Source organism: Myripristis murdjan, chromosome 5, assembly GCF_902150065.1.
Source record: "Myripristis murdjan chromosome 5, fMyrMur1.1, whole genome shotgun sequence".
NCBI lineage: Eukaryota > Metazoa > Chordata > Actinopteri > Holocentriformes > Holocentridae > Myripristis > Myripristis murdjan.
Window position 1 is genome coordinate 7,379,092 of NC_043984.1, and position 25,885 is coordinate 7,404,976.

At 40.8% G+C, this 25,885-nt stretch overlaps 2 protein-coding genes across 3 annotated transcripts in view; both read left to right on the top strand.

Annotated features, from left to right (window-relative positions):
* The first annotated feature begins 21 nt into the window (after positions 1-21).
* On the top strand, positions 22-19,777 carry smpd4 (sphingomyelin phosphodiesterase 4). Of its 2 annotated transcripts, XM_030051688.1 has the most exons (20): positions 22-176; positions 635-720; positions 1,112-1,198; positions 3,356-3,492; positions 3,617-3,692; positions 4,177-4,285; positions 4,807-4,859; positions 5,097-5,248; positions 5,589-5,721; positions 6,038-6,109; positions 8,959-9,048; positions 11,755-11,909; positions 12,342-12,432; positions 12,869-12,966; positions 13,510-13,673; positions 14,562-14,767; positions 15,026-15,256; positions 17,389-17,520; positions 18,060-18,188; positions 18,689-19,777. In XM_030051688.1, exons 2-20 carry the CDS (start codon positions 682-684, stop codon positions 19,007-19,009), a joined length of 2,475 nt encoding a protein of 824 aa, XP_029907548.1. In that variant the 5' UTR covers positions 22-176; positions 635-681; the 3' UTR covers positions 19,010-19,777. The 2 variants fall into 2 exon arrangements, with proteins under 2 accessions (XP_029907548.1, XP_029907549.1); XM_030051689.1 differs by lacking the exon at positions 8,959-9,048.
* Positions 19,778-21,488: 1,711 nt separating this feature from the next.
* The window catches only part of LOC115359455 (DDB1- and CUL4-associated factor 1-like), a 30,633-nt gene continuing 26,236 nt past the window's right edge, over positions 21,489-25,885 (top strand). Inside the window, exons 1-6 of the mRNA XM_030051958.1 lie at positions 21,489-21,668; positions 23,317-23,461; positions 23,632-23,708; positions 23,947-24,020; positions 24,632-24,745; positions 25,167-25,304. Coding sequence (XP_029907818.1) covers positions 23,319-23,461; positions 23,632-23,708; positions 23,947-24,020; positions 24,632-24,745; positions 25,167-25,304 — 546 coding nt within the window. The 5' untranslated portion in view covers positions 21,489-21,668; positions 23,317-23,318. The remainder of the gene's footprint in view (positions 21,669-23,316; positions 23,462-23,631; positions 23,709-23,946; positions 24,021-24,631; positions 24,746-25,166; positions 25,305-25,885) is intronic.

The following is a 25,885-nucleotide window of genomic DNA, read 5'->3' on the forward strand; positions in this document are numbered from 1 at the left end:
AACAAACTAAAAAGGCATCCGCTGTTACAAGTACGAACCTCTCAGCGTCAATTTTCCAACTTTTCAACTTTACGTGAACGCAGCACGCTATTTCAATCTGAAGCGTCCTGATGGAAAGGCGGTTGACTGGAGAGTAGACTGGAAAATTAGAAATAACATCCCTGTCAGCAACGAAGGTAAATGGCACGTCAGTTTTGTGCGTTACAGTGATGTGAGTGCATGCTGTGCACCAGCGAAGACACACAAGCCGGCTTCACGGCTGTTACTTTCACTTTGGCTTGCTAGTGTGCTTGGTGGCTAGCTAGTTAGCTAAAGTTAGCAAGCCTGCTTATGTTAGCTTGCATGGTTCAGTGACTGTCCGCATGCTAAGCTTTCCAGTCAATGTGTTGCATTGTAGTTGGCTTAACTCAGTACATACAGACATGTATCTGTTTCCTCGGCACCCTCTGCTTTCAGCGAATGCCTGCTAGCTAAGTTAGCTAAAATAAGTGCTTTGTGAGGCCGTCCTGGTTTGTGCTAACGTTAAGCGAGCTTATAAATTCATGTGAACTTGGCTAGCTTGGTGCTGTTAACCAAAGTTTACAGTTGCTAAGTTTGTAAGTTGATCAGTTTCGCCTGTTTACTGCCTTGTTAGGATCCAGGTGGACTGAACATCGTAAGGGATTGACTCCAGGGTCCTTCATGGCTGCTCCAACTTTACAACAGCCCAGTTTCTTGCTGGTAAGTTTGTGTTGTCTGCTGTAACGCTACTGTGCATGTCATTATTTGAGATAAAACATCACTCAGTTAGTAACTTAATGCTTATCGTTACTGATGTAATGAAGAGAGCGAATCCCCCTTTCAAGCAAGTTACCAATTGTCACTAAACGTGAACAGTATAGTAAGGTTACAGTGTAAAGTAGTGTAGTAACGTCCTGTGCTCTGTGTTGTATGTGGGGTCCTCTCGCCCCTCTCTGTCTATATCTGTATTGTTTTTCTGGGTAAGTGGTCAGTACATCTCTGCGCCATTTCCACCAAACTAATTGCACACTATAATGAACACCTTTAATAGTATTTGTCTTTTTCTTTATTTGCTGCCAGTAGTAGTTAATTTATTTTAATTTTATTTTAGGCCAACCTTAAAGCCGATGCAACAACCAAGCCTCTCTTCCAGCGATGTCAAGATTTGGTGAAGATCATTGATGACTATCCTGCCAAGGTATTGTTGCCTAAAAAAGAGAGAAACTCTACTTTGCTGCCATTACCCATAAATGTCAGATGTGTGCATAAATGATTTATTAAATCAAGATGGTTTAAGGCATGGGTTTTCCTTTTTTTTTTTTTTTTTTTTTTAAATTATGTGGACCCCCAGGTCGACTTTCACTTAGCCTCATTTTAAGACTCATCTGAAGTGATTATACCCAAGAGACCCGGATATGATAAATGGTTTTTGATTTGTATAAATAGTAAGCTGTTTAGATGCCACACTTACATATTGAGAAATTGATTTAGAGTCGTGAGATTAAAACATAATGTTAAAATAATCACATTTTTTGTGTCATAACAAATATCTAGTGAATTCAGTTGTAGCGAAATTAAACTACTACACATTTTGCTGAGGACTGCCTCTGTTACAGCTAGTAAAGATATAAAAGATAATCCAAAAATATAATTGGGCTATAAGAAAGAATATTGTAAAATGGCACAGTTAGGGTTAGGCTGATGATTCACAGTGATATTTAAAGATATGGGCTTTAAAATATTGACTATTCCATAAATTGATATAGTTATATACAGTCCCAGCCCAGTATGTCGTGTGCAGCTGTATCAATAGGCAAGTGAGATTCTCATAGGTCTCTACATTGTGTTCACACAACTCTGTCAACTAGAAATACTTGGAAAGGAATGCCATCATATGTGCACATGACACTGAGCTGCAGCCTCACCCCGTGGTGTTACCTCTAGATTGGATAGGGCTGGCCAGGCCAGGCCAGGCCACGCCGTGGCTGACCTAACCTTTTTATGAGGAATGCCTTTAGTGTTACAAGACAGCTTGTGCTGTGGCATGCGACTAAGGCTAATTTCACTTATAGCTTTACCCTGCCATAAAGGGTAATTAGTCTGGTGGATTTAAAAGGTACAGAGTTCAAGAAGAAAAACAGACTTTGTAATGCCTTAAGGGAAATGTTATTGTTTTGGTGTGGTAAACACAGACACAATGTACAAATATTACAAGTATAGGGATTCACTTTTACAGTCAAATCACACTCACTCAAAAATGAATGCCTTTAGTGTGTTGGTGACATTGGTCCATTGACATAGTAAAGTAGATAATGAGTCGTTGTTTCTGTAGGCATGTGGGGTTGTTAATGTGGATTTTTGACGTTCTGTTCTGCGAACAGCTGTTGTGCTGTTGGCGCCTGAGTGAAAGACAAAGGATGCCTGTGAAGGACAAACTGAGAGAGGCTTCCAGCCTACCAGTGTGTTGCATGTGTTGTAGTGAGGCCGTGCCACACAGTTAGAGGCTGACATTTTCTCAGGAATTCTGTGGGTGATGGGATTCACGCAGGATGGGTGGCAATTTCACTGATCGGGACAAGACAGGGAAAAAGTCAGCAGGAGCAGGCAGGGAAGGAATCAGATTACCAATAGGTCAATATTATATATATCTAAATATGCAGAATTCAAATGTTAATAAATTCTGTTCTCTTTATTTTGTGCACAATGCTAGTGGTTCCAGTGTTTTTTTTTTTGTTTTGTTTTTTTTAATTTTCTCCTGTCTGCTCTGATTTGCTGGTGGCTGGTTGTTTGGGCCAACCTACTGGCCAAACGGTGTGAATAAAAAAACTGTCCAGTACAGCACATTGTGAGAACATTAAATCAAAGTCATTGCATTGCCTAATAGGTAAACTGAATGAGACAGGATTTTTTTTTACTTTGTTATGAACTGGGATGGGACAGGGGTGAAAGTCAGCTCCTGTGTCACCCTCTACCACACAGGGCGTCTATTTGGGTAAGTATGGTTGGCAGCTGTTTATCCACAGGCAGCAACACAGGGAATGTTTGCACTGCTGACACTATTAACTAGTTCGACTGATGTATTGATTTGTTGATGTATCCAAACAATATAGGCATTTTTTTATTAAGGAATAAGGTTGGTGTAATTTAAAATTTTGCCCGTTAAAAGTCCAAACCCACCAAAGTATTTGCAACATTCAGATGCTCTAATTATTTCTTGTTGGTCAGAGGAATTGAGCTGACGATCTTCTGTGCAGAATCCTGCCTTTCCAACCTTGACATGATTGTTGTCTGCTGCAGTTTTGTTAAAATGTATTGCTTATTCGTGAATACAGTGTGCATGTGTGTTTCTCTTTAGGAGCTGCACTTGATCTTCCCCTGGCTGGTGGAGAGTGTGTTTGGCAGTCTGGACGGGGTCATCACTGGCTGGAACCTGCGACTCTTGCATTCCCGCAGCAATGAGTACAACATCGCCATGGACTTCCTGGACCCCAGGTAGCTGAAGCCCATTTTTTCTTCTGTCTTTCGGCAGGAGACTGTATTAATGTTAGCCACAGTCAGCTGTAATTCATCTTTTTGTGTAATGAACTAATCCTTTTTTGTCTAATTTTCTTTTTAGCGGGCCAATGATGAAGCTTGTGTATAAACTTCAAGCCGAGGAGTACAAATATGAAATACCTGTCAATTATCTCCCGGTGAGAAACATTTGTCTCTTCAGATGGTTCATCATTAGCATTGCACAGTGTTGCTTACTGTGTATTTTAACATTTTATATCTATTTATCTTTGAATTCCACACTGATGGTTGTCAGCTATACTGGTGATCTATAAATGTATGCTTATTCCAGAGCTGGACTCAAAAGTTAGAGTCAGGGTTGGGCTTTGCTAATTAATACTGAGAAATCAGTACTTGAGTAAATATATGTAAATGTCAATGTTATGATCTTAAAATGAAACTCTTTACTTAAGATATCCAATTTAGCATGTTTGGATTGAGTTTAGCATGTGACATGTATAAACGCTCTACGGAAAATAATTGATGCTATTGCACAGTAAAATGTGCAGTCATTAAGCATGGAAAGTTATCCAAGAACTATCATATTGGAGCTGGTGTCCAATTTGGGGTTTTTCCTACTTACTCCAGTGTTAAACTTTGTTGCTGCTTTGGTGTCTCCTGCAGGGTCCGATAAAGGCATCCATCCAGGAAGGTGTTCTCCCAGACTGTCCACTGTTCCACAACAAGCTGCACTTCCCCCTGTCTGGTGTGCTGACACTCAACCTGGCTCTCAGTATCCTTCAGTCACACCTACACAGATCAGTGTAGGATTTGCTCATGTGCAATCCAGTGCAAGTTTTGGTTGCATGTCTGACACCATTTTGGCCAAATTTATGGTTGTAGCGCAAGTTACAGCACTTGAACTTTTTTCTTTTACCCATTTTGAAATACTACAAAGAGCAACTCTACAACTTGGGGCTGTATGATATGTTAGAGGGCTGTTTGTCCAGCTATGATTGGGAGCAAATTGGGTAGTTGTCGTAGGGTGCCAAAGGTGAATTAATACAGAGGGAGGTTGCACACTGTTCAGTGAACTTACTGCTCACCCATCTCAGTATTTGTTGACCAGACACGCAGCTTTTATCTTTTTCACAGATTCTGTTCACAAATTTCATTGATCAGTAGTCACTGTGTATGCACTATGTTTGACATGCACAGGATGTCATACATATGTAGTTCAACCAGACAATACTGGATGTTCCAGATAGTAGATTAGTACTTTGCTCAGCTAAGTTGTTCCTTAACCTTCTGCAGATCCATTTGAATTCTACATGTTCAACTTTGCTTACAGTCTCATCACACCAAAGGTGAGTTTACTGAAGACCAAACTATCATTATTATTATTGTTATTGTTATTTTTTATGATATGTTAAAGTATATATCCTTACCTATTTAAGAATAACTGACCTGGTAAACCTAATACAGAAACCTTAATAAGAAATGATTGGATATTTGACATGTGGAAATGTCTGGCCATTTACACAACGAGCAGAGGCACATAAGTTGTGACAGAAGGGAGTGACCAGCAGTCTTTATGTTTCTAGAACTTTCCCCAAGGACAACATGGCAGTACCACAGACAACGCCTACTTTGTGCTAGTGGACACTTACCTCAAATACTTCCTACCTACTGAAGGAAGTGTGCCGCCTTCCCCGTTCTCTGACTCCAGAGGCTCTGTCACTGCACCTTCACCAAGGTATTCGGGAGTCAAACTTTCAGAAGTGGTTCTTTTAGAGCCCTATTCCACTGAAAGACATGAAGATTAGAGCACTTGTTATTTTGATATATTACCGTATTACTGTATTACTTTGAGAATAGAGAATCCCAATAGCAATTCAGGGTACTCTCAATCAGATGCTAGAACATAAAAACCATATAATTTATTCTGAATGTGTAAAATTGATGACAAATAGAATGTCTTTATTGTCATTGTACAATGTACAATGAAATTAAAAGTGCGATCCTTAATGGTAATCATTCATTCAACATTAAAAAGAAAAAATGCTTTAATCAAATCTCCTGCCTTTAACCCCCAGGTCTCCCAGTGTTTCCTTTGCTGGTTATGGTGTCCACAGCCCCAGCCTGCTGAAACATCACATATTCCACCAGCCCTCAGTCAATGCAGACCCTGCAGCCCAGGAAATCTGGAGGTCAGAAACACTGTTACAGGTGAGGTGCAAATTAGCATGTGGTTCACAATGCATGTCATGTACAAATTTTTGCTATTTTGTTTGTCAGCATTTCATAGTGCAGTAAAATGAGATTTTTTTTGCAACAAGGACACAAAATTACTCAAATTGAAATTGTGGAATTCAGGTAAGAAAGAAATGCATCTTCTGCAAACACACAAACATTTTTTGTTTGACGTCAGCTACATTGAGTAAAGGGGATAGTAAGTAAGTGGACAGATGCTGCCCTGTGTGTATGAAGTGTTGGAAATGACAGCTAAATGTGGGAATGCACTTGTGTGTGTTTCTCGCCTCAGATGTTTGTGGAGATCTGGCTTCATCACTACTCCTTGGAGATGTACCAGAAGCTGCAGTCTCCCCAGGTGAAGGTAAGAGAACAGCGTATGGCTCTTCCTCTCCACCACTGGCTTCCATCTCCCTTCCCTCTCCTTCCCCCTACCCTGCCCTTTCCCCTGCACTGTAGCATTGCACGGCTGGCTGTTGACTGGCTGACCACGACCCTCCTTCACACCCTCTACCACCGCTGTCCTGTCTTGGAGCCAAGCCCAGGGCGGGAAAAAGTCCTGTCCACCAGCCACTTTTGCAGCTGGCAAGCCATCAGTTGGAGGTTCTACTCTAAAAAGTTAGCTGCCATGTAATCTGGATTTTGAGAATTACCAGGCACTGTGACTGGTAGAAGGAAGAAAGGTTTGCTGTCTTAAGCAGCCAGGGGTGTAAATATCCATAGACTCAGCTGGGGAGACAGATGTGCATGCTTTCCACTTTTTAGAGTAAGCTTCGGGGGTTGGAAAGCTTATTCTTTATCATTTCTTGAGGGTGACTTCAGCCCTTACTCTGTGTTCACACCGCTAGCAACCACATTGTCAATTTTAGCTAGCAGATTATTAACCATAGCAGCAGGGATTCAGTAGTACTATACTGAAACACATGATTCTTTGCTGATGGGCAGTGTCGCTCACAAGGAAATGAGGTGAGTGTTATCTGATGTAGTAAATGACTTTGGTTTACTGGGTACTTGAGTTGCTTGCGGAGTGAATGCACGTTAAGTGACCCTTGTCCTCGCAGGGAACATTTTGGACTCAAATTTACTTTTGAATGGAGTTATTTGCATAAGGGCAATTTCAACACACAACTTCTGCAATAAGGGATTTGGCATGTGTGCCTGGTAGTAGTGCTTTTGCTTCCTCTCTTGACTTACGCATGCTGCATGTACATGAATCCATCAGTCCATTCCTTTGCTATGTTTTGTAATGATGCATTTAAAACACCAACATAAAGCCACCCACAGTGAAGGCCTCTGGAGACTGATAGTAGAGTGGCAGGTGGCATAGTAGTTGGCTCCTGTAGTGGCACGGATTCCTGAACCTTTACTGTTCGAGGACCTCCTCCCCAACTTTGACTTGACAAGTTTTACCCAACGTACCCTTGTACAAAAGATTTTTTGTCATCCACTGTGCAGCCACCAAAGTATCTCTTTTTGCATTTTTTTAGCCATTTAACTTGCTTTGATAAATACCCTCTAATAGAACTTGTCAGTGTGAATGGTATCATAGCATAGTTGCACCAAGTCGTTGTTTTATATGTTGCCATGGGCATAAATATTTATCACAAGGCTGTGAAATGCTAAGCCTAGCATAGGACTTACAACCTACTTTTTTTTTTTTTTTTTTTTTTAAACATCCATCTGGTGCAGCCATCTCCAGTTATCCTAACTTGATTACTTCTATCACAGTGTGAGTCTCTATGCTGGTGTTGCCTTTTTATTATATGTACCATATTTATAAGTCAAATCCTGTAATTATACATTTACTATAACCCACAGCTGTATAGATTGCATGAGTGTGTATGCATCTGCATTTTGTCTGGAAGGTGCAATACGCTATCTCTCACCTATATAATAATCCAACAACAGTGTTTCCTCTACACATGTAGCAGTGGTGTGCCCCCTACTGCAAGTACAGCACTGTTGCCTCTAAATGAAATAAGAAGCAGCATAGCTTAGACATATTCCTCTTCCTGTATTGCTAAATGTTTATTTAATGGTTTTATTATTATTATGAAGGAGACATTCTTAGGACTGTAAACAGGTACTGATGTGAAATTAAAAGCATCACTGCTGCATGCAGGAAGCACTGAGAGAGCCGTTCACCTCCTCTTGTAACATGTTCATCATCATCGTACATACTAGCCTTTTCCCTTTGTCAAGTGTTCCTCCTCATTTCATCTTTAAATCTTTGTAACATACTTTTTAACTTCTGTTGTTGTGTTATGTCTTGTGTCCATCCTGTTGACAGTTGACTTGAATTACAAGATTTTGGCTAGATTTAGTCAAATTTCAATGTCCAACACAAATATACTGAGGCCTGGGGTGACTCATTCTCTCAAATCACCCCATCCTGACAAAACTGTAATGGCCACAGTGGAATGGCATCAAATCAAATGTTTAATGTGGACTGTGTCACCCAATCATAAATAACATCCATTTCCCTGTGTTCTGACTTTCTCAGTACAACTGGGGTCTGGCAGTTTTTGCAAATAAAATCTTGTAGTTTTGAGTTCACTGTATTAATGATATTGTTAAACGTGAGGGATGGGGATGATTAAACAAATTACTGATTCCTCACTGGCCAATGCAAGAGTTGCCAAGGAGAATACTAATTGATTGAAAATAGTTGCCAGAGAAAAGCACATTTTTATTGCTTGTCAATACAGATCCAGAGGGTAAATGGATTAAAATCAGAAATTTACCTTTGTTTGTTTTGTACAGGGCTTACACCTGATGAATTTTGTTTTGAAATTTTTATTTTTGTTAAATAACCACATAACTTTAACTGGACTTGAAATGATTCCCATCCCTATTAATCATGTTATTGTCTTTGTCCAGAGTGTAAGGGCTACTGTATCATCCCCCAGCAGTCAAAGCATTGTGTTCGTATGGTCAACATCTTATTTTTGTTTGTCTCCTCTCCTGTTTTCTGCTCCTTTCCCTTTCAATGTTTTTGGCCTGCACAATTCTTTTCTGTCTGGTTGCACTCTCCATTTTTACTCCTTTTCTCTTATATTCATGTTGACCTTCCTCCTCCCTCTTTTCCTCCCTCACTCTTTTTTCTTGCTTCTTTCTATTGTCACTTTTATCCTTCTCTCTTTGCTGTTGCTCCTCCACCTTTATTGTTGTCTTTCCCTCTTCCTCTTCCCCCTGGTGGTTACGGGTGAACAGCTGGCGCTGCTGCAGTACCGCCTCAGTATGTCCAGCATGCCGTGCCAACCCCACGCCCCACCAGGCTCTGGGACCCTCCACACCTACCAAGTACTTTTACCTTTTCATTCACCCCTGCCCCTCTGGGGCCTCCTGGAGGTAAACGCAGGCCGCTCAATCGGTTATGGTGACAGTCAAGGGTACTTCTCTTATACTGATAAACAGGATGAGACACTTCTCTTCCACTCACCAGCATCATGCTGGCAAATATTGGGTATGGCTATGTTTACCTGCCACTCTGGCACTTATCATCATCATTTGGAGATTTTCAGTGAATTATAAAATTCAAGTCGGCTGGTAAATTGTTGAAAATGGTGGATTTTTGACTTATGTTCTGTGACCAGTAACCCAAAGGAGAGATGGGAGCCCAGTTCTCTCTTCACTGTTCCTGGATTGAAATTATGGGACAGTTTTCCAGGACCTTTGGCCCACAGTGGAAGGAGGGCTGTTACTAATGTACCTGCCAACAGAATTCCAGGACCCATATTTGGTCCTGATCCATAATTTGAGAAACCAGGGATTACATTGTTAGCCTTGGGTTCAACAATGGATTGCATCAAGAGTTTGAACATAAAATCCTTTTTTGCAATACTTCAAGGTCTTGTTCTTTACCTCCCCTGCGCTCAGTCGGATTGACAGCTCTGAATGTCTACAGAGAAGTATCCTTGATAGGAAAATTAATCCGGGAATGGAATTTGAGTTTTGGAATTTGAATCTTTGAGCAGACTTTCACTGGTTTGTGTGTGTGTGTATGTGTTTTTTTTTTTTTTTTTTTTTTTTTTTTTTTTTTAAGCATGCTTTGCTAAATCTGGTGTGCTTTGCTCTTTTCACATTTATGTTAATACATGTTTCTCTCTCATGACACATTCTGTATTTAAAGCAAATGGTACTACTACATTTAAAGACATTTCTTTACCATACATGCCAAACTTAAATAAATTATTTACATTTTTCAAACACTATTACCCACAACTTGTATTACACAGTAAGTATTGTACAAGAGTATTTTTTGTTTTTGCAAGTATTATTTAAAGGAGATAACACTGCACTATTTAGTTAAAGTAGCATTGCTGTGAGAGGGTTATTGAGCACCGAGGTCCCATACCCCCGCTTTGTTAAATGGCAGGTAATTTACTAAAATAGAATTTGATGTCATCTTGTTTTCATGATGTCATCACCTAAGAAGAAATTGTGAAAATAATGACTGTTATAATGCTGCGTTCCAGCGGACCTGTGAACCTGTGAATCACGACTTCAAAGTCATGAGTTACGACTTCAAACCGTTCCAGGCATAACCGATAAATACAACCGTCTTCAGTTGGTCTCCATTCGAACAAGGAAGTCGGAGTACGTTGAGCACAATCAAGTTCACAGGCGTGAATTCACAGGTTTGGCTATAGCCCCGCCCACTTTTAACCGGTAAATTACCAGTTACGGGTGGCCTGGAATGCAGCATAAGTCAAGTTTATTTGTTTAATCTTAGATTTCTGTTATTACTATGGTCCCAAAGGTTCACAGCACACACATGATGAAAACAGTGCAAACATGATGAAAACAGCAGAAGTAAATTACAATACTAATAATACTTCCCAACCTTAGATCCTCACGTTAGGACAAAGAAAAGGTCCCACAAAAAAACTCACTCAGAATAAAAATGGAGGAAACCTTGTCTTGGGTTGGTCTTTGAGGAATCTCCCTACAGGACAGCCAGACATGCAGTAGGTAGCCAAGAGTGGGTAGACAAACATTACATGTACATTAAAAAGTATTAATAACACAGCCAGTTTATAAACAAAAAATAAATACAGTGAGAACAGTAAACATAGTGCATAAAAATACTAAATAGGAAGAGTAAAAACACCGGGTCTGGTATGGGGCAGCAACAGCAGCTCGATTGTCATCATAAGTCAACAAGGACACAAACACTGCCCGGCTGCAGCCTGAAACACACCAGACATGTACAGTATCAATACGTATGTCACACAGGCTCCCTCACTTGCTGTCCACCGCACAGACACAACCAGTGTGAAAGAGGCGGTGTCCATAAAGCGGGAGAACAGAATAAGCAAACCAAATTTCCATCTGCAGGGAATTCAGTAGCACTAATTCAATGGTGCTACGTAAGGGGTCTAATTTTTTTCAAAGAAGAAAGCTGGTGTCCATAATTGCAACCAGGAGATGGTGCCAAAGAAAGGGTATTCCGTAAGAAAAAGCCCTGCTTGTGCAATTTTGTTTTTGATTGATGGGATAAGCTGGAGACACATCTGCAAAGATGCACAAAATGGGTTTTTTTGTTTATTAGTTTTTAGTTTGTTTTTTGTTTTGGATAAATGTTGTTTGCAGAGGCTTGTGAAGGAACCTATGTACACCCCTTCAAACCTCAACTGAATGTTTAATCTATCTGCAGTCTTGTGTCAGAGAAGTGGTAATTGAACAAGGAAGAATTGCCTACAGTATGACATCAGTACAGCATGCACAATGAAATTATCAAAATAATTTGAGTTTCAAGTTTGTTTTGTTATCTTTTTATTAGAGCATTTTTGGGACGTATTCCGGACATCCTTAAAGAATTAAACGGATTTCGGGGTGTGGGACCTCGGTTCTCTTTAATATGTGGAAACTGCTTTGTGCGTTTGGTGATTGATTGGCTGCTTTTGAACGGGGAAGCATTATGATTGTGTGTTTCTGAAATGAGGAGCTCGATGATGATTGGGTGTCATATCTTGTGGAATACTGTGTGACTGGTTGCTGTTTCAGGAGCCCTTTAGCCCGACAGAGGAGCATGTGCTGGTGGTGCGTCTCCTGGTGAAGCATTTGCACGCCTTCTCCAACAGCCTGAAGCCTGAGCAGCTCTCCTCCTCACCCTCAGCCCATTCCCACGCTCACACCAGCCCACTGGAGGAGTTCAAGAGGTGAGGGCCTTATAGCTGAGTCTCTTTCAGTCTCACCGTCATGTTAATTCTGATCATTTACTACATGTTCATATTGAAGACAGCCTAAGATTAGGTTATTTGCACAGAAAGAAAACGCAAGTCAAGTAGTGCTGGGAAACTTGAATCTGCTATATTTTTATGCATGTTTGGGGCTTGTCTTAGTCTGTTGCCTATATTTACACTGAATTGTCTTGTTATTGGCCGTTATGGATGTTGGCCTTTTTGTTCACATCCAGAAATATTAAACTTGACCAGATCTGGGCTTTAACTGATTTGAACTCAGTGAAGATGGTGTTCATTACAGATAGATCATGTTCTGTTCCTGTTGGGTCTGTTTACAATTATTCATCACTTGTGAAAGAATAACCCAACAACTGATTACAACATGTTTTGTGTCCCTCCTACGTACAGAGTGGTGGTACAGCGTTTTGTCCAGCAGAAACTCTACCTGTTTCTCCAGCATTGTTTTGGCCACTGGCCACTGGATGCCTCTTTCAGAGCAGTAAGTGTCACTCAACAAAAAAAACAAAAAAACCAAAACATTTTTCTGTCTTTATTTCTGCAGGCAAAAGCATATGGAATTGGTGGATATAAACAATAGATTAATCAGTAGGCGCAGGAGGTTTAGTACACCTCATGGGGTCACATACAGTGCTATCACAGTTTTCTGCTGTTGCTTTGGGTTTACGTTCCTTCCTCAAGGGTACTTAAATGGTGGCTGTTGAGGAAAGGGGGGATTTACTGAATGTGTAACAGTAGACTAGGTTTAAGTTCCTAGATCACCTTGTTTGCAAAAAGCCAGTAAAAAGGAGTGTGAGGGTAAACGTTTTTGCAACCTGTGAGCCTTGAAAGATAATTTAAGTTTTAATGTTGTAAGAGGACGCATTGGTTTAGCATTTAGGCGGTGACTAAGACAAATCTCTCATCTCTCTGTGTAGGTGTTAGAGACATGGCTGAGCTACATCCAGCCGTGGAGATACACTGGAGAGAAGGTCAATCCTCAGCCAGACCAGAACAGAACTGTACCTGACAAATGGTGAGTCTGACGGCTTTTGTCTTTTGATAGAGATTCAGGGTAGTTTTGATTATGTAATCCAAGATCCTGTGAATCTCAAATTATTTCTATTAAAGGTACACAATACTGTTTGTGACTACGAGTGGTGCTCTAAAGCACCACCCGTATTGTTTACATAAGGTGTTATTCTAGTACCTCATGAGAACGTGGATGACATATTACACATGCCGATGTAAACAGTGATTGAAAAATAAGGCTTTGGAAATGTCTTTTGAGGAAGGAAATGCTTTCAGCATGTGAAGACACACACTGTGTTTTGGTGAGAAATTTTGAAAGTGAGTTAACATGGAAAAACTACCTATAATTGACTGTCTTTGCTCTTTCTCAACCACAGCTACAAGTAATCTGCTCTTACTCATCTTGAGTTGATTAATGGACACAAAAACACAAGTTAATATTGATATTAATGTTAATGACCAGATAAATGTAGGTGATGATTGTGATGCCAGTGTGCACCATGCATGGTTTGAATTCACTTGCAACTTACATTAACTTGTCTTGCAGGGCATCATTTGTTCAAGAGAACCTACTCATGTACACAAAGCTGTTCCAAGGTTTTCTGAACAGAGCAGTACGCACAGACCTGGTCAATGCCAAAAATGCACTAATGGTCTTCAGGGTGGCCAAAGTGTTTGCTCAGCCAAACCTCGCAGAGATGATCCAGAAAGGTGAGGACACATAGAACACACATATTAATAGACATTAATATGATTTCAACAAGGTATTGAGAAAATAATGTTTACCATTATAGACTGAAAGAGATAAAAAAAACTCAAGTTAATTCTTTTTGCATATAATCAAACTTGGAGATAAGGTTCACAGAATTTCTTTTTAAGATGCGATGGAACTAACTGGTAAGTCTGAACATGCCCAAATATATCAGGATTCTGGTTGAGGAGTCTTAATTGCTCCAAAAATAACCAAATACAATATGTAATATATACCTGTAATGTAATATAGCCTACAACTAAGCCTCCAGATTCTTGATCAAAAAGCAAGCGTTTTGTCTTGCTTATGAAAATTAGATGAGAATAAATGCATATATAATGTGTGTCTGTACATCAACAGAAACCACTCTGCATATGATTGCTGGATTTCTATCCTTTGTTTTTCATGCAAGTCTCATTTGATTTGATGCCAAAAACCAGCCAAAGAGTTGAAGTAGCCACCCTTTCCATTTCTCTCACCTTCTCCCCAGAGCTGTTTAACAATTTAACAATTCCTTGCTGGTGTAACAGTGTAATTAGTGATGTTATTAATAAGACTTAATACATAACAGGCATAATGAGGAATCTTAATTGAAAATGACATTTGAATTATGTCACTGTATTAATGATATTTTGAACATTTTGTAGTACCCCAAGATTTCTCCCCATGAGGCCAGAGGATGAATTTTAATTTATTGTTATCATTATTATTGTTGTTGTTGTTGTTGTTTCACATTTTTCTAGCTGTTGGGTCAGTTTTCTAGCTGGAGGGGGGTAGCACATGCTGTAATTAAAAAGGAAATGCTGATATGCAAATAAACTGAAATTCAACCAACCATCCTATTCCAGGAGAGCAGCTGTTTCTGGAGCCAGAACATGTTCTCCACCACCGGCAGCCCCGAGGGTACCTGACGCCGACCCAAGGAGGCAGCTACCTGTCGTCACGGCAGCGGGTAGTGACGGACACGGTGTTCAGGGTGAAGAGTCACGTCTACGCCCTGGAAGGCCAGGACTGCCAGTACAAACAGATGTTTGGCACTGAGCTCAGAGGGGCAGTAAGTTTTGTTATACATACATATTGATGTCAAGGTGGGGACAAATGCTGGTGCATGTCTTTATGGTTGAGAAGTTTGTCTTGATTACTAAGCAGCTGCCATCTGGGGGTCTTCAAATCTAATGGGCTGATGAGCGTGACCTTTGGGCAAAATGGTTGATTATAATGCTGCATTAAGTTCTATTCAAAATACCTAATGGGCTGAGTGAAACTGTTGTCAGTGCTCATGCTCCGTTTCCACTGTATTTCTATTTTGCAGGTCCTGAAGCTAATCCAGATTATCGCCCAAGCCAGACAGACAGCCAAGAGGATATCGGACCACTCCATTGAGGTGGCAGCCAATAACTCCTTTCTGTCATGGTTTGGGTTTGGCTCCTCAGACCTCAACAACACCTTTGTCGGAGCTGAGCCAGAAGAGACCGGGGAGTGTGTGAAGAAAACCCATGAGTTCCTGGACAGGGCACTGGATAACCTGTGTCAGATCTTCAGGGTCAGTTTAGTTTGATTTATTTTATTATATATACAGTACAGGCCAAAAGTTTGGACACACCTTCTCATTCAATGCGTTTTCTTTATTTTCATAACTATTTACATTGTAGATTCTAACTTAACAAAAAAGGGTGAAATAACTGAAAACATGTTTTATATTCTAGTTTCTTCAAACTAGCCACCCTTTGCTCTGATTACTGCTTTGCACACTTTTGGCATTCTCTCCATGAGCTTCAAGAGGTAGTCACCTGAAATGGTTTTCCAACAGTCTTGAAGGAGTTCCCAGAGGTGTTTAGCACTTGTTGGCCCCTTTGCCTTCACTCTGCGGTCCAGCTCACCCCAAACCATCTGGATTGGGTTCAGGTCCGGTGACTGTGGAGGCCAGGTCATCTGCCACAGCACTCCATCACTCTCCTTCTTGGTCAAATAGCCCTTACACAGCCTGGAGGTGTGTTTGGGGTCATTGTCCTGTTGAAAAATAAATGATGGTCCAACTAAACGCAAACCGGATGGGATGGCATGTCGCTGCAGGATGCTGTGGTAGCCATGCTGGTTCAGTGTGCCTTCAATTTTGAATAAATCCCCAACAGTGTCACCAGCAAAACACCCCCACACCATCACACCTCCTCCTCCATGCTTCACAGTGGGAACCAGGCATGTGGAATCCATCCGTTCACCTTTTCTGCGTCTCACAAAGACACGGCGGTTGGAACCAAAGATCTCAAATTTGGACTCATCAGACCAAAGCACAGATTTCCACTGGTCTGATGTCCATTCCTTGTGTTTCTTGACCCAAACAAATCTCTTCTGCTTGTTGCCTCTACTTAGCAGTGGTTTCCTAGCAGCTATTTGACCATGAAGGCCTGATTGGCGCAGTCTCCTCTTAACATTTGTTCTAGAGATGGGTCTGCTGCTAGAACTGTGTGTGGCAATTATCTGGTCTCTGATCTGAGCTGCTGTTAACTTGCGATTTCTGAGGCTGGTGACTCAGATGAACTTGTCCTCAGAAGCAGAGGTGACTCTTGGTCTTCCTTTCCTGGGTCGGTCCTCGTGTGCCAGTTTCGTTGTAGCGCTTGATGGTTTTTGCGACTCCACTTGGGGACACATTTAAAGTTTTTGCAATTTTCCGGACTGACTGACCTTCATTTCTTAAAGTAATGATGGCCACTCGTTTTTCTTTAGTTAGCTGATTGGTTCTTGCCATAATATGAATTTTAACAGTTGTCCAATAGGGCTGTCGGCTGTGTAGTAACCTGACTTCTGCACAACACAACTGATGGTCCCAACCCCATTGATAAAGCAAGAAATTCCACTAATTAACCCTGATAAGGCACACCTGTGAAGTGAAAACCATTTCAGGTGACTACCTCTTGAAGCTCATGGAGAGAATGCCAAGAGTGTGCAAAGCAGTAATCAGAGCAAAGGGTGGCTATTTTGAAGAAACTAGAATATAAAACATGTTTTCAGTTATTTCACCTTTTTTTGTTAAGTACATAACTCCACATGTGTTCATTCATAGTTTTGATTCCTTCAGTGAGAATCTACAATGTAAATAGTCATGAAAATAAAGAAAACGCATTGAATGAAAAGGTGTGTCCAAACTTTTGGCCTGTACTGTATATTTGAATAACTTTTACTCTTTATATTCTATTTATATCAATTTATTGTTTTGTTTTACAGATGTAATTAAATGGTGAGAGTGATACAAGCCTATTATACTGAATTAATGAGGGTTATGGAATATCTTGAAATGTTATGGGATTTGAAAATTAATTTCCAGGACTAAAAAAAAACCCAAAAAGTAATGCAAAAAGTAAAAGAATGTAAATTTGCAAATAGGTTTTTCTTACTCAATTAAGTGTTAAGCTTGGCTGACAGATTTTGTAACTTTCCACTGTAAGACAGAACAAAATATCAGATATCCTGATGATACAGATTTGAAGTGAGGGTTGCCTTTTTTTTTTTTCCTTCTTTTTTTTTTAACATTGACTAACAATTATTGGTAATGGATATTGTTCTCTGACTTATATAAAAATACATTTGATTAGTAAAAGTGTGCTGTAAGAACTTAAAGACAACACCCAGAGTGTAGTTCTTCAGCTCATGGTATTTTTACCTCTCTTTTTGTTGCAGCTGAACTCGGGCCAGCTGAATCAGCTGATATCCAACCTGGGCTCGTCTCAGGACGAGGTCAACTCCAAACAGCTGCCAGACTGCATCCAGGGGGAGAATGGCCTCATCCTTACTGACTTGGGCAGGAGACAGGTCAATATGTCAGATTTATTTATAAAGTTTAAGTTAAGTTTCACTTCATTGCCATATCAGGCAGGACTTGACTGAAAGGAAGTTGCTTCAGTACAGCTCAGAACACGATTCACTGTCTTACAGCACAGCATATCAAATGATTCTCACATTACACAGCCCAGTCAACATAAGTATAAATCACATAAGAACATTAAAGCAATAAAAACCATAAAAACAGTGAGTCAGCACAAGTTTAAAAATGCCTAAACATCAAAATGAAGTGGTAAAAACAAGAACAGTAAAAGCATAATTAAAACATTTAAATTCAAATGGGCTTACACCTGATGGGAATATATTCTGTTACGGAATGGAGGTGTTCTGCATGTGATGCCCTGTAACCTTCTGCCTTTGGGGGGAAAGCTGAAGGGAGACTGTGCTGGCTGGAAGTCAAATTAATATATGGGAGGGGGTGCAGGTACTAGAACTATGGGACAACACCAGGTTGGTCCTTAGGTACAAAGACTATAACCATGACTCTGTATGTCTGGCCTTTTCTGCAGATAATGAATGGACTACGTAGGTTTGAGGTGGAGTACCAAGGAGACCCGGAGCTGCAGCCCATCAGGAGTTATGAGAACGCTCTGCTGGTCAGGCTGTTCTACAGGATATCCTCCCTGATTAATGAGAGGGTACGTGCTGTCTGTGGGCTGTCAGTTTTTTATGCGGTTAATTGTGAAGAGTTTGCACTAAAGTTTTATTTGGAAAAGAAGAATCTTGTAATGTGACATGTCTTTCAGTACTAGGACAGACACATCTTATCTTATTATATATGCAGAAACTGTACTAATATTTAAAAATGTAAAAATATTGTTAATTGTGTTAAGCTAAAGAAAAGCAGCTTTGAGCTTTGGTATTGTTAAGCAAGGCTTTTAAAAAAATTGCCATCTAGAACTGCTAAAAATTCATTTCTGCAACTCTGATTGGAAAAAACCTTGATTTTGTATTAAAATATCAGCATTAATACATAGGGTTTGGATTACACAAGAATAAATCAAATACAGTGAGCAGCATAACCACTGAGATTTTGGGCATCCAGTCATGGCAGGATTACATGATTAATTTTGCACTGAGATGACATCATAGTTTGACTTAATGGGTTTGTGTATCTCTCTGCTCACTTCTCCCACAGTATGGAGGACATATGAATGCACTCTGCTCACGGCCGGACCTGCTGGGTCGCCTGGGCCGTCACTACTTAGCAAATCCTGATTCAGCCTCAAGACTGAGGAAGAGTCCGACGACCCGGTGGACGCTGCAGAGGCACCGGCAGCCGAGGCTGAGCCTCCGGCTGCTGGCCAGCTACAGAACTCTGCTGATGCTCGTGCTGCTCTACCTGCTGGGGGCCCTCCTGTCTTTTGGCCCCGTCTCCTGTACTCTGCTCATACTCTTTGGGGGCTTCCTCCACGGACTCTTGATGACGCTGTTTGGAGACAAACTTAAGTCACACTAGCCGAGATGCTTACTGCAGGGTTCCTACAAATCTCAGAAAGTACAGTATAATGATTTTGATCATTTCTAGCTTTTCAAAAGTTTTGAAAACAGAAAACAAATCTGAAAATGGGCCAGAAGCAGGTTGGGATTCAGGGCGTTGTCTAAGGACTCTCCATCAGGAGGGAATCTTGACATGAAGAGCTTGAACCAGAGCTCAAAGCCAACATCCCTACTTACTCGGGCACCTTGCTACCCCAACAGACAAAGTCTCTGAGGTTGACTGCAGAGAGAAGGTACTTTATATGTAACTATAGACCATTTTTTTCACATATAGCAGTATTTATTGTTGTGAAGATTCATTTTGATTTATCCTGTTGTGAATCTTTTGTCATATGGCCTAGTGTAGTCTTCTTGCCCTGCTTACATCACTGAACACAAAGCAGCCACTTCAGACGTCCAATCAAGAAGTGAAGGTCTACAAAAAAAAAAAAAGTACTTTACATGGAAGATGTGTAGGAACCCTGTCAGTAGCAGAACAGCAACGGACAGGCAGCTTTTGATAGTGCTTCATTGTTTAAAATGCGGTTGTTTTAAACTTGTAAATAAATGCTTGCTGTAGTGCTCTATTAGTAGAGCACTTTATTTAGCATTTTTGATTACTTAAAAAGAGAAGCTTTCAGAATATCCAACATTTTGACTATGGAATAAATTGAACCTTTCTTTTTTTCCTCAAATGGAAGAATGGCAGTTTTGTTCAGTGCCCTCAATAAATTGTTTGCTTTTCTTTGCTGTTCTGGTTGCTTTGTTTATTGATCAGGAAATCCTTACCAAAAGAGGATTGTCAAAAACCCCACAAATAAGCATTTCAATGTAAAAATGCACTTCTGTCAAGTCCCTATCTGGCATTGGAAATACTTTCCAGAACTGCTTTATGGTTTGCAGTCGGGTCAAGGCCTACCCCTCTCCTCAGGGTTCCCAAAACTCAATTTACATGATCCTCATATGAAAAGTTGAAGATGACATACACTACTCACAAAAAGTTAGGGATATTTGGCTTTTGGGTGAAATTTATGGAAAATATAAAAAGTTCACGCTACAGTGATATTATATCATGAAAGTAGGGCATTTAAGTAGAAGCATGCACTGGTGATTTCCTCATCTCAAACAATTTCTTGAAACAAAAGCCAACAACAGTGGTGGATATACCACAACAAAAAATGTCAATGTCTCAATAACTTGTCATGTGCCCTTGAGCATCAATTCACAAGTCGACTTATTGTCTGCTGAGGCATGGCATCCCACTCTTCTTGAAGGGCGGCCCTCAGGACATTGAGGTTTTGGGGTACAGAGCTCCGAGCCTCTACACGGCGACTCAGCTGATCCCATAGGTTTTCTATGGGATTCAGGTCTGGAGAAAGTGCAGGCCACTCCAGTTGAGGTACCCCAGTCTCCAGCAGCCGTTCCCTAATGATACGACCTCGATGAGCTGGAGCATCAAACACCCGATGTGAATTTTGCCGTTAAACTCCTTGTTAGAGAACAGCAACTTGTGCAAAAAGTACTGAAACACTGAACAGTTGGACATGTGCATTCAAAAGTTTACAGAAGGTCACATTAAGTTCACCTGTAAAGGTTAGAATGCATTTTAGGTTCACCCTGAAATTTCACCCGAAAGCCGAATATCCCTAACTTTTTGTGAGTAGTGTAGGTGAAAATTGAATTGAACTATGTTGGTAATTACATGGTTCTCTGGGGACTTGATCCATGTCAAGAGTTCACAAATGTAATACCCATTAAAAAAAAAAGTGTTTCCACATACACAGATGAACTACAGTTTACTGAACCTCACTCTAGATTTCCTTTTATTATATTAAATGGAAAATATGGTCCACAAACTGAATCAAATTGTTGCTGCTTGGATTTGATGCCAAATCAAAGCTCCGGTATGTTCTATACTCTTAAACTTGGTAGGAGTTTCTCAACACAGAATGTAAAGTATATCACCTCTAGTGTACCTGTGTCTTTCAGGTTTAAATCACAACAAGAATGTTAATTTTTTTTTAATTAACTAATTAATTAATTAATTAATTTTTAGGGTTAAGTAGAGGCTTACTTAGATTGGCCAAGTATTTTTTTTTCCATTGATATTGATGACAAATGAGAAAAAAAAGTAAGTAAAAACTCATACAGGTACACTTACTCCTCAACAGAAAAAAAATGAAATTTAATAAAATGACTGTTTCTGTTTAATTTTTGTTCAAAAACAGAGGTCACACGAGGTGAAGGAGTAGGAAAGCAATTTGTGTTTGGTCACGTTTCATCTGTGTTCTTAAAAAACAAAAATGTTACTAAAACTTAAAAAGAAATGCATTAACTTGTATTTACTAATAAAATTAAACATAGTACATTTGTACGAAAACGCGCATCTTTGACAAGGCTGCCTGTAATTTTGGACAACATGTTCCATGAAGAAGCGCGCGACGCTGCGTCATCAACCATCGACAGCCCGTTGGTGACGCAGCGTGCTGTCGCCGGGTGAAGAAGTTTGAAAACAAACGCGAAACTTTTTGACGTTTAATGTCATCGCTTTTACTTTGGCCTCTTTCTGCCGAATTCAGAGAAACTGTTGTGAGCGACGAGGGAGACTGAGGAGTGTCACGTGGAAGAGGCTAACCCAGGTGAGTGAGCGTGTCAGCTCGCTAGCCGAGGCTGTTTGTGTGTGACATGAGGCTGCTGTCAACACGCTGTCCGTCCGCACGTCACCTCACCACCGAGCTGTTAGCCAGCAGCTTGTTTGAACGTAACTGACGAGGCCAGACAAAAATGTGCATTTGAGCAGCTCCAGAAAATACAAGTACGAAAAGAAGCCGCGACCTTCCGACTGAGTTTGAATGAAGCGGGCGTGAAGTGAGCTAAGCCCGGCTAACTGTCAGCTGCTTGCCGCGTTAGCTAAACTCACACAAAGCAGACGCCGTCCTTAGCTGCTAATACACATCAGCAGCCACAGCCACCTGTTGGTGTAAACTCCCGGGGCCAGGGAGCGAGGGGGCTGCTTCCAGGCAGGACTGATGTTGCTGTATTTGAAACGACGCGCTCAGCCGCGTCTGTCCATTGATCCCGGGCTATCAGCCACTGGACAAAGCCCAGGCGCAGCCCTTGTCCCCGGTGCGGTGTGGGTTCATGGTCAAAGAAGCAGGATGATGTTTTGATTAGAGACCGGTGTACACACGTGAAGCATGTGGACTTCTCTAATTTTCTGTACCGCCTTGTCTTCATTTAATTAGAGTGCCTGTTGCTTCATCACCTTTAACACTGACCAGTCCTTTATAAATGTGTCCGCCCCTTCACATGCCTGTTATGATTGTGTGCTTATGATCTGGTTATTAGCCCTTTGCACACTTGCAATTAATAGTCGTAGGCTAACCAAAACCCTGTAGTCTGGGGCTTAGCTGTACAATGAACCCAGGGGGTTACAAAGTGTTAATGTCCACACAACACATGTTGAAACTCGTTCAAACATTCTGTTGTTTTTCAAAAGAAGTTCAAAACTAGTGTTTTTGTCCTAACTTTAATTCACGCTACTGATGTTAGGGGACTTGCACCCTGCAAAAAACATTTTCACACTACACTTAGACCTGGGCTAGGACCCCTGACAGCCCTGGACTTACAGTCATTTTGCACAACTTAAAATAGGGGATATTACCACCCCCCACTGGTTTAGTAAGTTTACTAAGCCTGGGTTGGTTTAGTAAGCCTAGTATATAATAACCCCACTCCAAAGCAGGGTTATCACTGACTTTTTTATCCATAAAAAGTCAGGGTTAAAGTCTGCAATGTGAATCGAGGTTAGAACAAAAGCAGTATGTGTTTGTTGTCCAATGAAATCTATGCTACAAGTGTTCTTAACATGTTAACATGTTAAGTTCGCCCTGTTCGCCCAGGACTAAATGTAGTGTGAAAGAGGCTGTGGAGACATTCAGGCATAGTTCTGTTATCAACTTGACCTGTCAGGTCAGGTGTTTACATGCCTCGATATTCCGGTTGGAACAGGCATATGCCAGGGGTCTTATTCGGAATTCTCTCCAACCGGAATATGACCTTAATCGGGTTCGGTGCGTTTTTACATGACATGTACGCAACCGGAATATTGCGAATATTCCAAATAAAACCGGAATATGGTGTGCATGTAAACGTGCTCATTCTCTCTCTACTCTGCACCTCACCTCCACTCCACTGAATCTTCTCGTTCTCCTCACTGCCTGGCTCCTCTTGTGTTCTTTCCTCTTCACTTCTCTCCTCTCTTCACTCTTCCTCTCCTCCATGTAGCGATGGCGTCCCCAGCAGCATCTTCAGTTCCAGCAGTGGACGTGCCAAATGCCGTGGATGCCAAGGCGGAGCTCACTGCTCTCCTGGACCAGTGGGGACAGGCACAGCGAGGCACTACAGGGGACCTGGTCTCCATCCTCACCGAGTCAGTAGTGATTTTGTTTTTAAACACAATGGGGTTAATGGCAGTTCTGATGGGAATCACAGGAGGGGGGCACAACAGAGTTCTATAGCAGGTCCCTTGAATTGGATCTGGATAAATTGGATATTTCTAGAAGAGGTCATGATGTTTCCTCTCCATCTGTGCTTGTGCAGAATCTCTGAGCTGATTGAACGGGAGACAGAGGAGTATCACAAAGCAGACCCTGATCCATTTGATGACCGCCATCCAGGTAATTAAACCATTAAACACCACCACATATCTCCATTTCTGTCCATGCTATTGTTCTTTCTTGATTTTTTGCTCTCTTTTCTTTCTTTCCTTTCTCATGAATTGAACAATCCAAAAAAGTTCTCATAGAGCTTCCTCTAGCTGAGTATCCCAGGACAGTGTATTTCAGGCTGAACTACCCATCAGTGTCATTAATTTATGGTTGACTGATTTGTTGGTGACTCCTGTGTTTTTCCCAGGAAGGGCTGACCCAGACTGCATGCTGGGACACATTCTGAAGATGCTGTTCAGGAATGATGACTTCACTAATGCGGTGAGGACTGCTGGGTTTTCCGTGTATAATAAGCTTTGGTCTGCATAGCCAATGTGCCTGTCAAAGAATGTTTTCATTTAGCTTTAGCTTGTTTACATCCAGAGTGAGATGTCTTGGCCATTCATTCCAAAAAGAGCTGATCCAGCTCAGTTAAAGTGCCTGATTTTAAAGGCCCTGTTTTCACAGTTTTTTTTTTCTAATAAAATATTGTTTAGGATAATATAAAACATGGTGTTGTTTTGCACATTCAGTAAATGTAGTTGAGTCAGGGTTGTTGGGTGACTAAATCCTGACAGGCAGAACAGTCACAATACAGGAGCTCTGTTGGTTGACAACACCATATCCACTAACTAAAATGAGGCAAATTTGTGTAAGGCAAGCTGATTGAGCAGCTCCATTTCTGATCTGTTGATTGGATTACTTTCAAACTACTTGTGAAAAATGCTTTAGTTTTTGAAAATGCAAGAACATTAAACTTAACCCCACAGACAAAATCAAACCAATTAAAAATCATGTTTTTTTTTTTTTACCACTGAGTGCATTTTTTATTATATGTCTATAAATAGAGGAAACATTGACCTTTTTGATGTCTTGTGTTGTATCCTTGCCAGCTGTTGGACAACTATGTGATGACCAGCAGGGAGTTGAGCCTCAACACGGCAGCCTGCCGTCTGCTTCAGAACATCATGCCAGGTCTGGAGAGCGCTGTGGTCTTCCAAGAGAAGGTACAACTTATGATTTTAAGTTATAGATTAGGTGCACCCCAGTAGCTCACATGGTAGAGCGCGTACCACTTATCAAGGTTGTGTCCTCACCACAGCGGACTGGGTTTGAATCCAGCCAGGGCCACATGCTGCATGTCATCCCCTCTCTCTCCCCAGCCTTTCCTGACTCTCTCTAATGTCACTAACAAATTAAGTAAAAATGCCAAAATAGTCTTAGAAAAAAAGTATAGCCTAAAGACAGCTTTGCTTTAGTAGGTAGTTTATAGTGGAGAAAGATACAAGAGGCTGGAGAGCTGTGTGTGTCATATGATATGCAGTGTAGCCCTTTATTCGATTTTTTTTTTTTTTTTAATTTATGTATTTATTTATTTATTTGTAAGGCTTTAACCACCTGCCTCAGCTGTGTGTTTTGTCTGGACAGGAGGGTCTGGTTGAGAAGTTGTTCAGCTGGGCCCAGGAAGCAGAGAGACCCCTGTGTGTTTACGCCACCGGCCTGTTGGCCAGAGCCATGAGCAACCAGGAAATAGCTGCTAACTACCGGGAGGAGAACTCCCAACTGGTGAGTTACACACAATAAGCACATACACATGTATGCACACATTCATAGAAGGATCCACACTCACATATACTGACACATCTAATTTGTGAATACTTTACTCACACAAATTGTGTGTATTTAGTGTTGGTGCTGTTGTGGCTATTCATAATCTTGAAACTAAACATGACTCTCTCAGGCATTGCTGGCTTCTAATGTAGTAAAAGTTAGTTGATTACAACTAAACATCCATTTTGCTAAGAACATTTTTGAGGCATCCCATCATAAGGTCCTAACATCATTAAATCCCTCTAATCGTAACTATCCACATTTCTTACTTTTAGAAAACCATATGTAACCATATAGGATCTTTTTGCTGTTGCTATGATTGCACTTGAGATCTACTAACTAACTAACAGATCTTTTTCAATGTGTTGGTCACAAATTTCAATGTTCAGCATAGACCCTGTTGTCAGCAGTAACAAATTTCTGCAGTATTAGTTTCCATTTTGCATAGTAACTCATGCATTTTTACATCGCTGCTTCTAACAACCTGTACAGTTTTCTACATTGCTGTGTTTACGGAAATATTGGTCATTTCCTTA

What these genes read in the sequence shown, in the direction of transcription:
- smpd4 (XM_030051688.1), top strand. Translation starts at nt 682, where the DNA reads ATGGCTGCTCCAACTTTACAACAGCCCAGTTTCTTGCTG. An exon ending in CCACTGGAGGAGTTCAAGAG is followed by an intron (nt 11,910 to 12,341) that starts GTGAGGGCCTTA and finishes TCCTACGTACAG; the next exon opens with AGTGGTGGTACAGCGTTTTG. An exon ending in CTGACTTGGGCAGGAGACAG is followed by an intron (nt 17,521 to 18,059) that starts GTCAATATGTCA and finishes CCTTTTCTGCAG; the next exon opens with ATAATGAATGGACTACGTAG.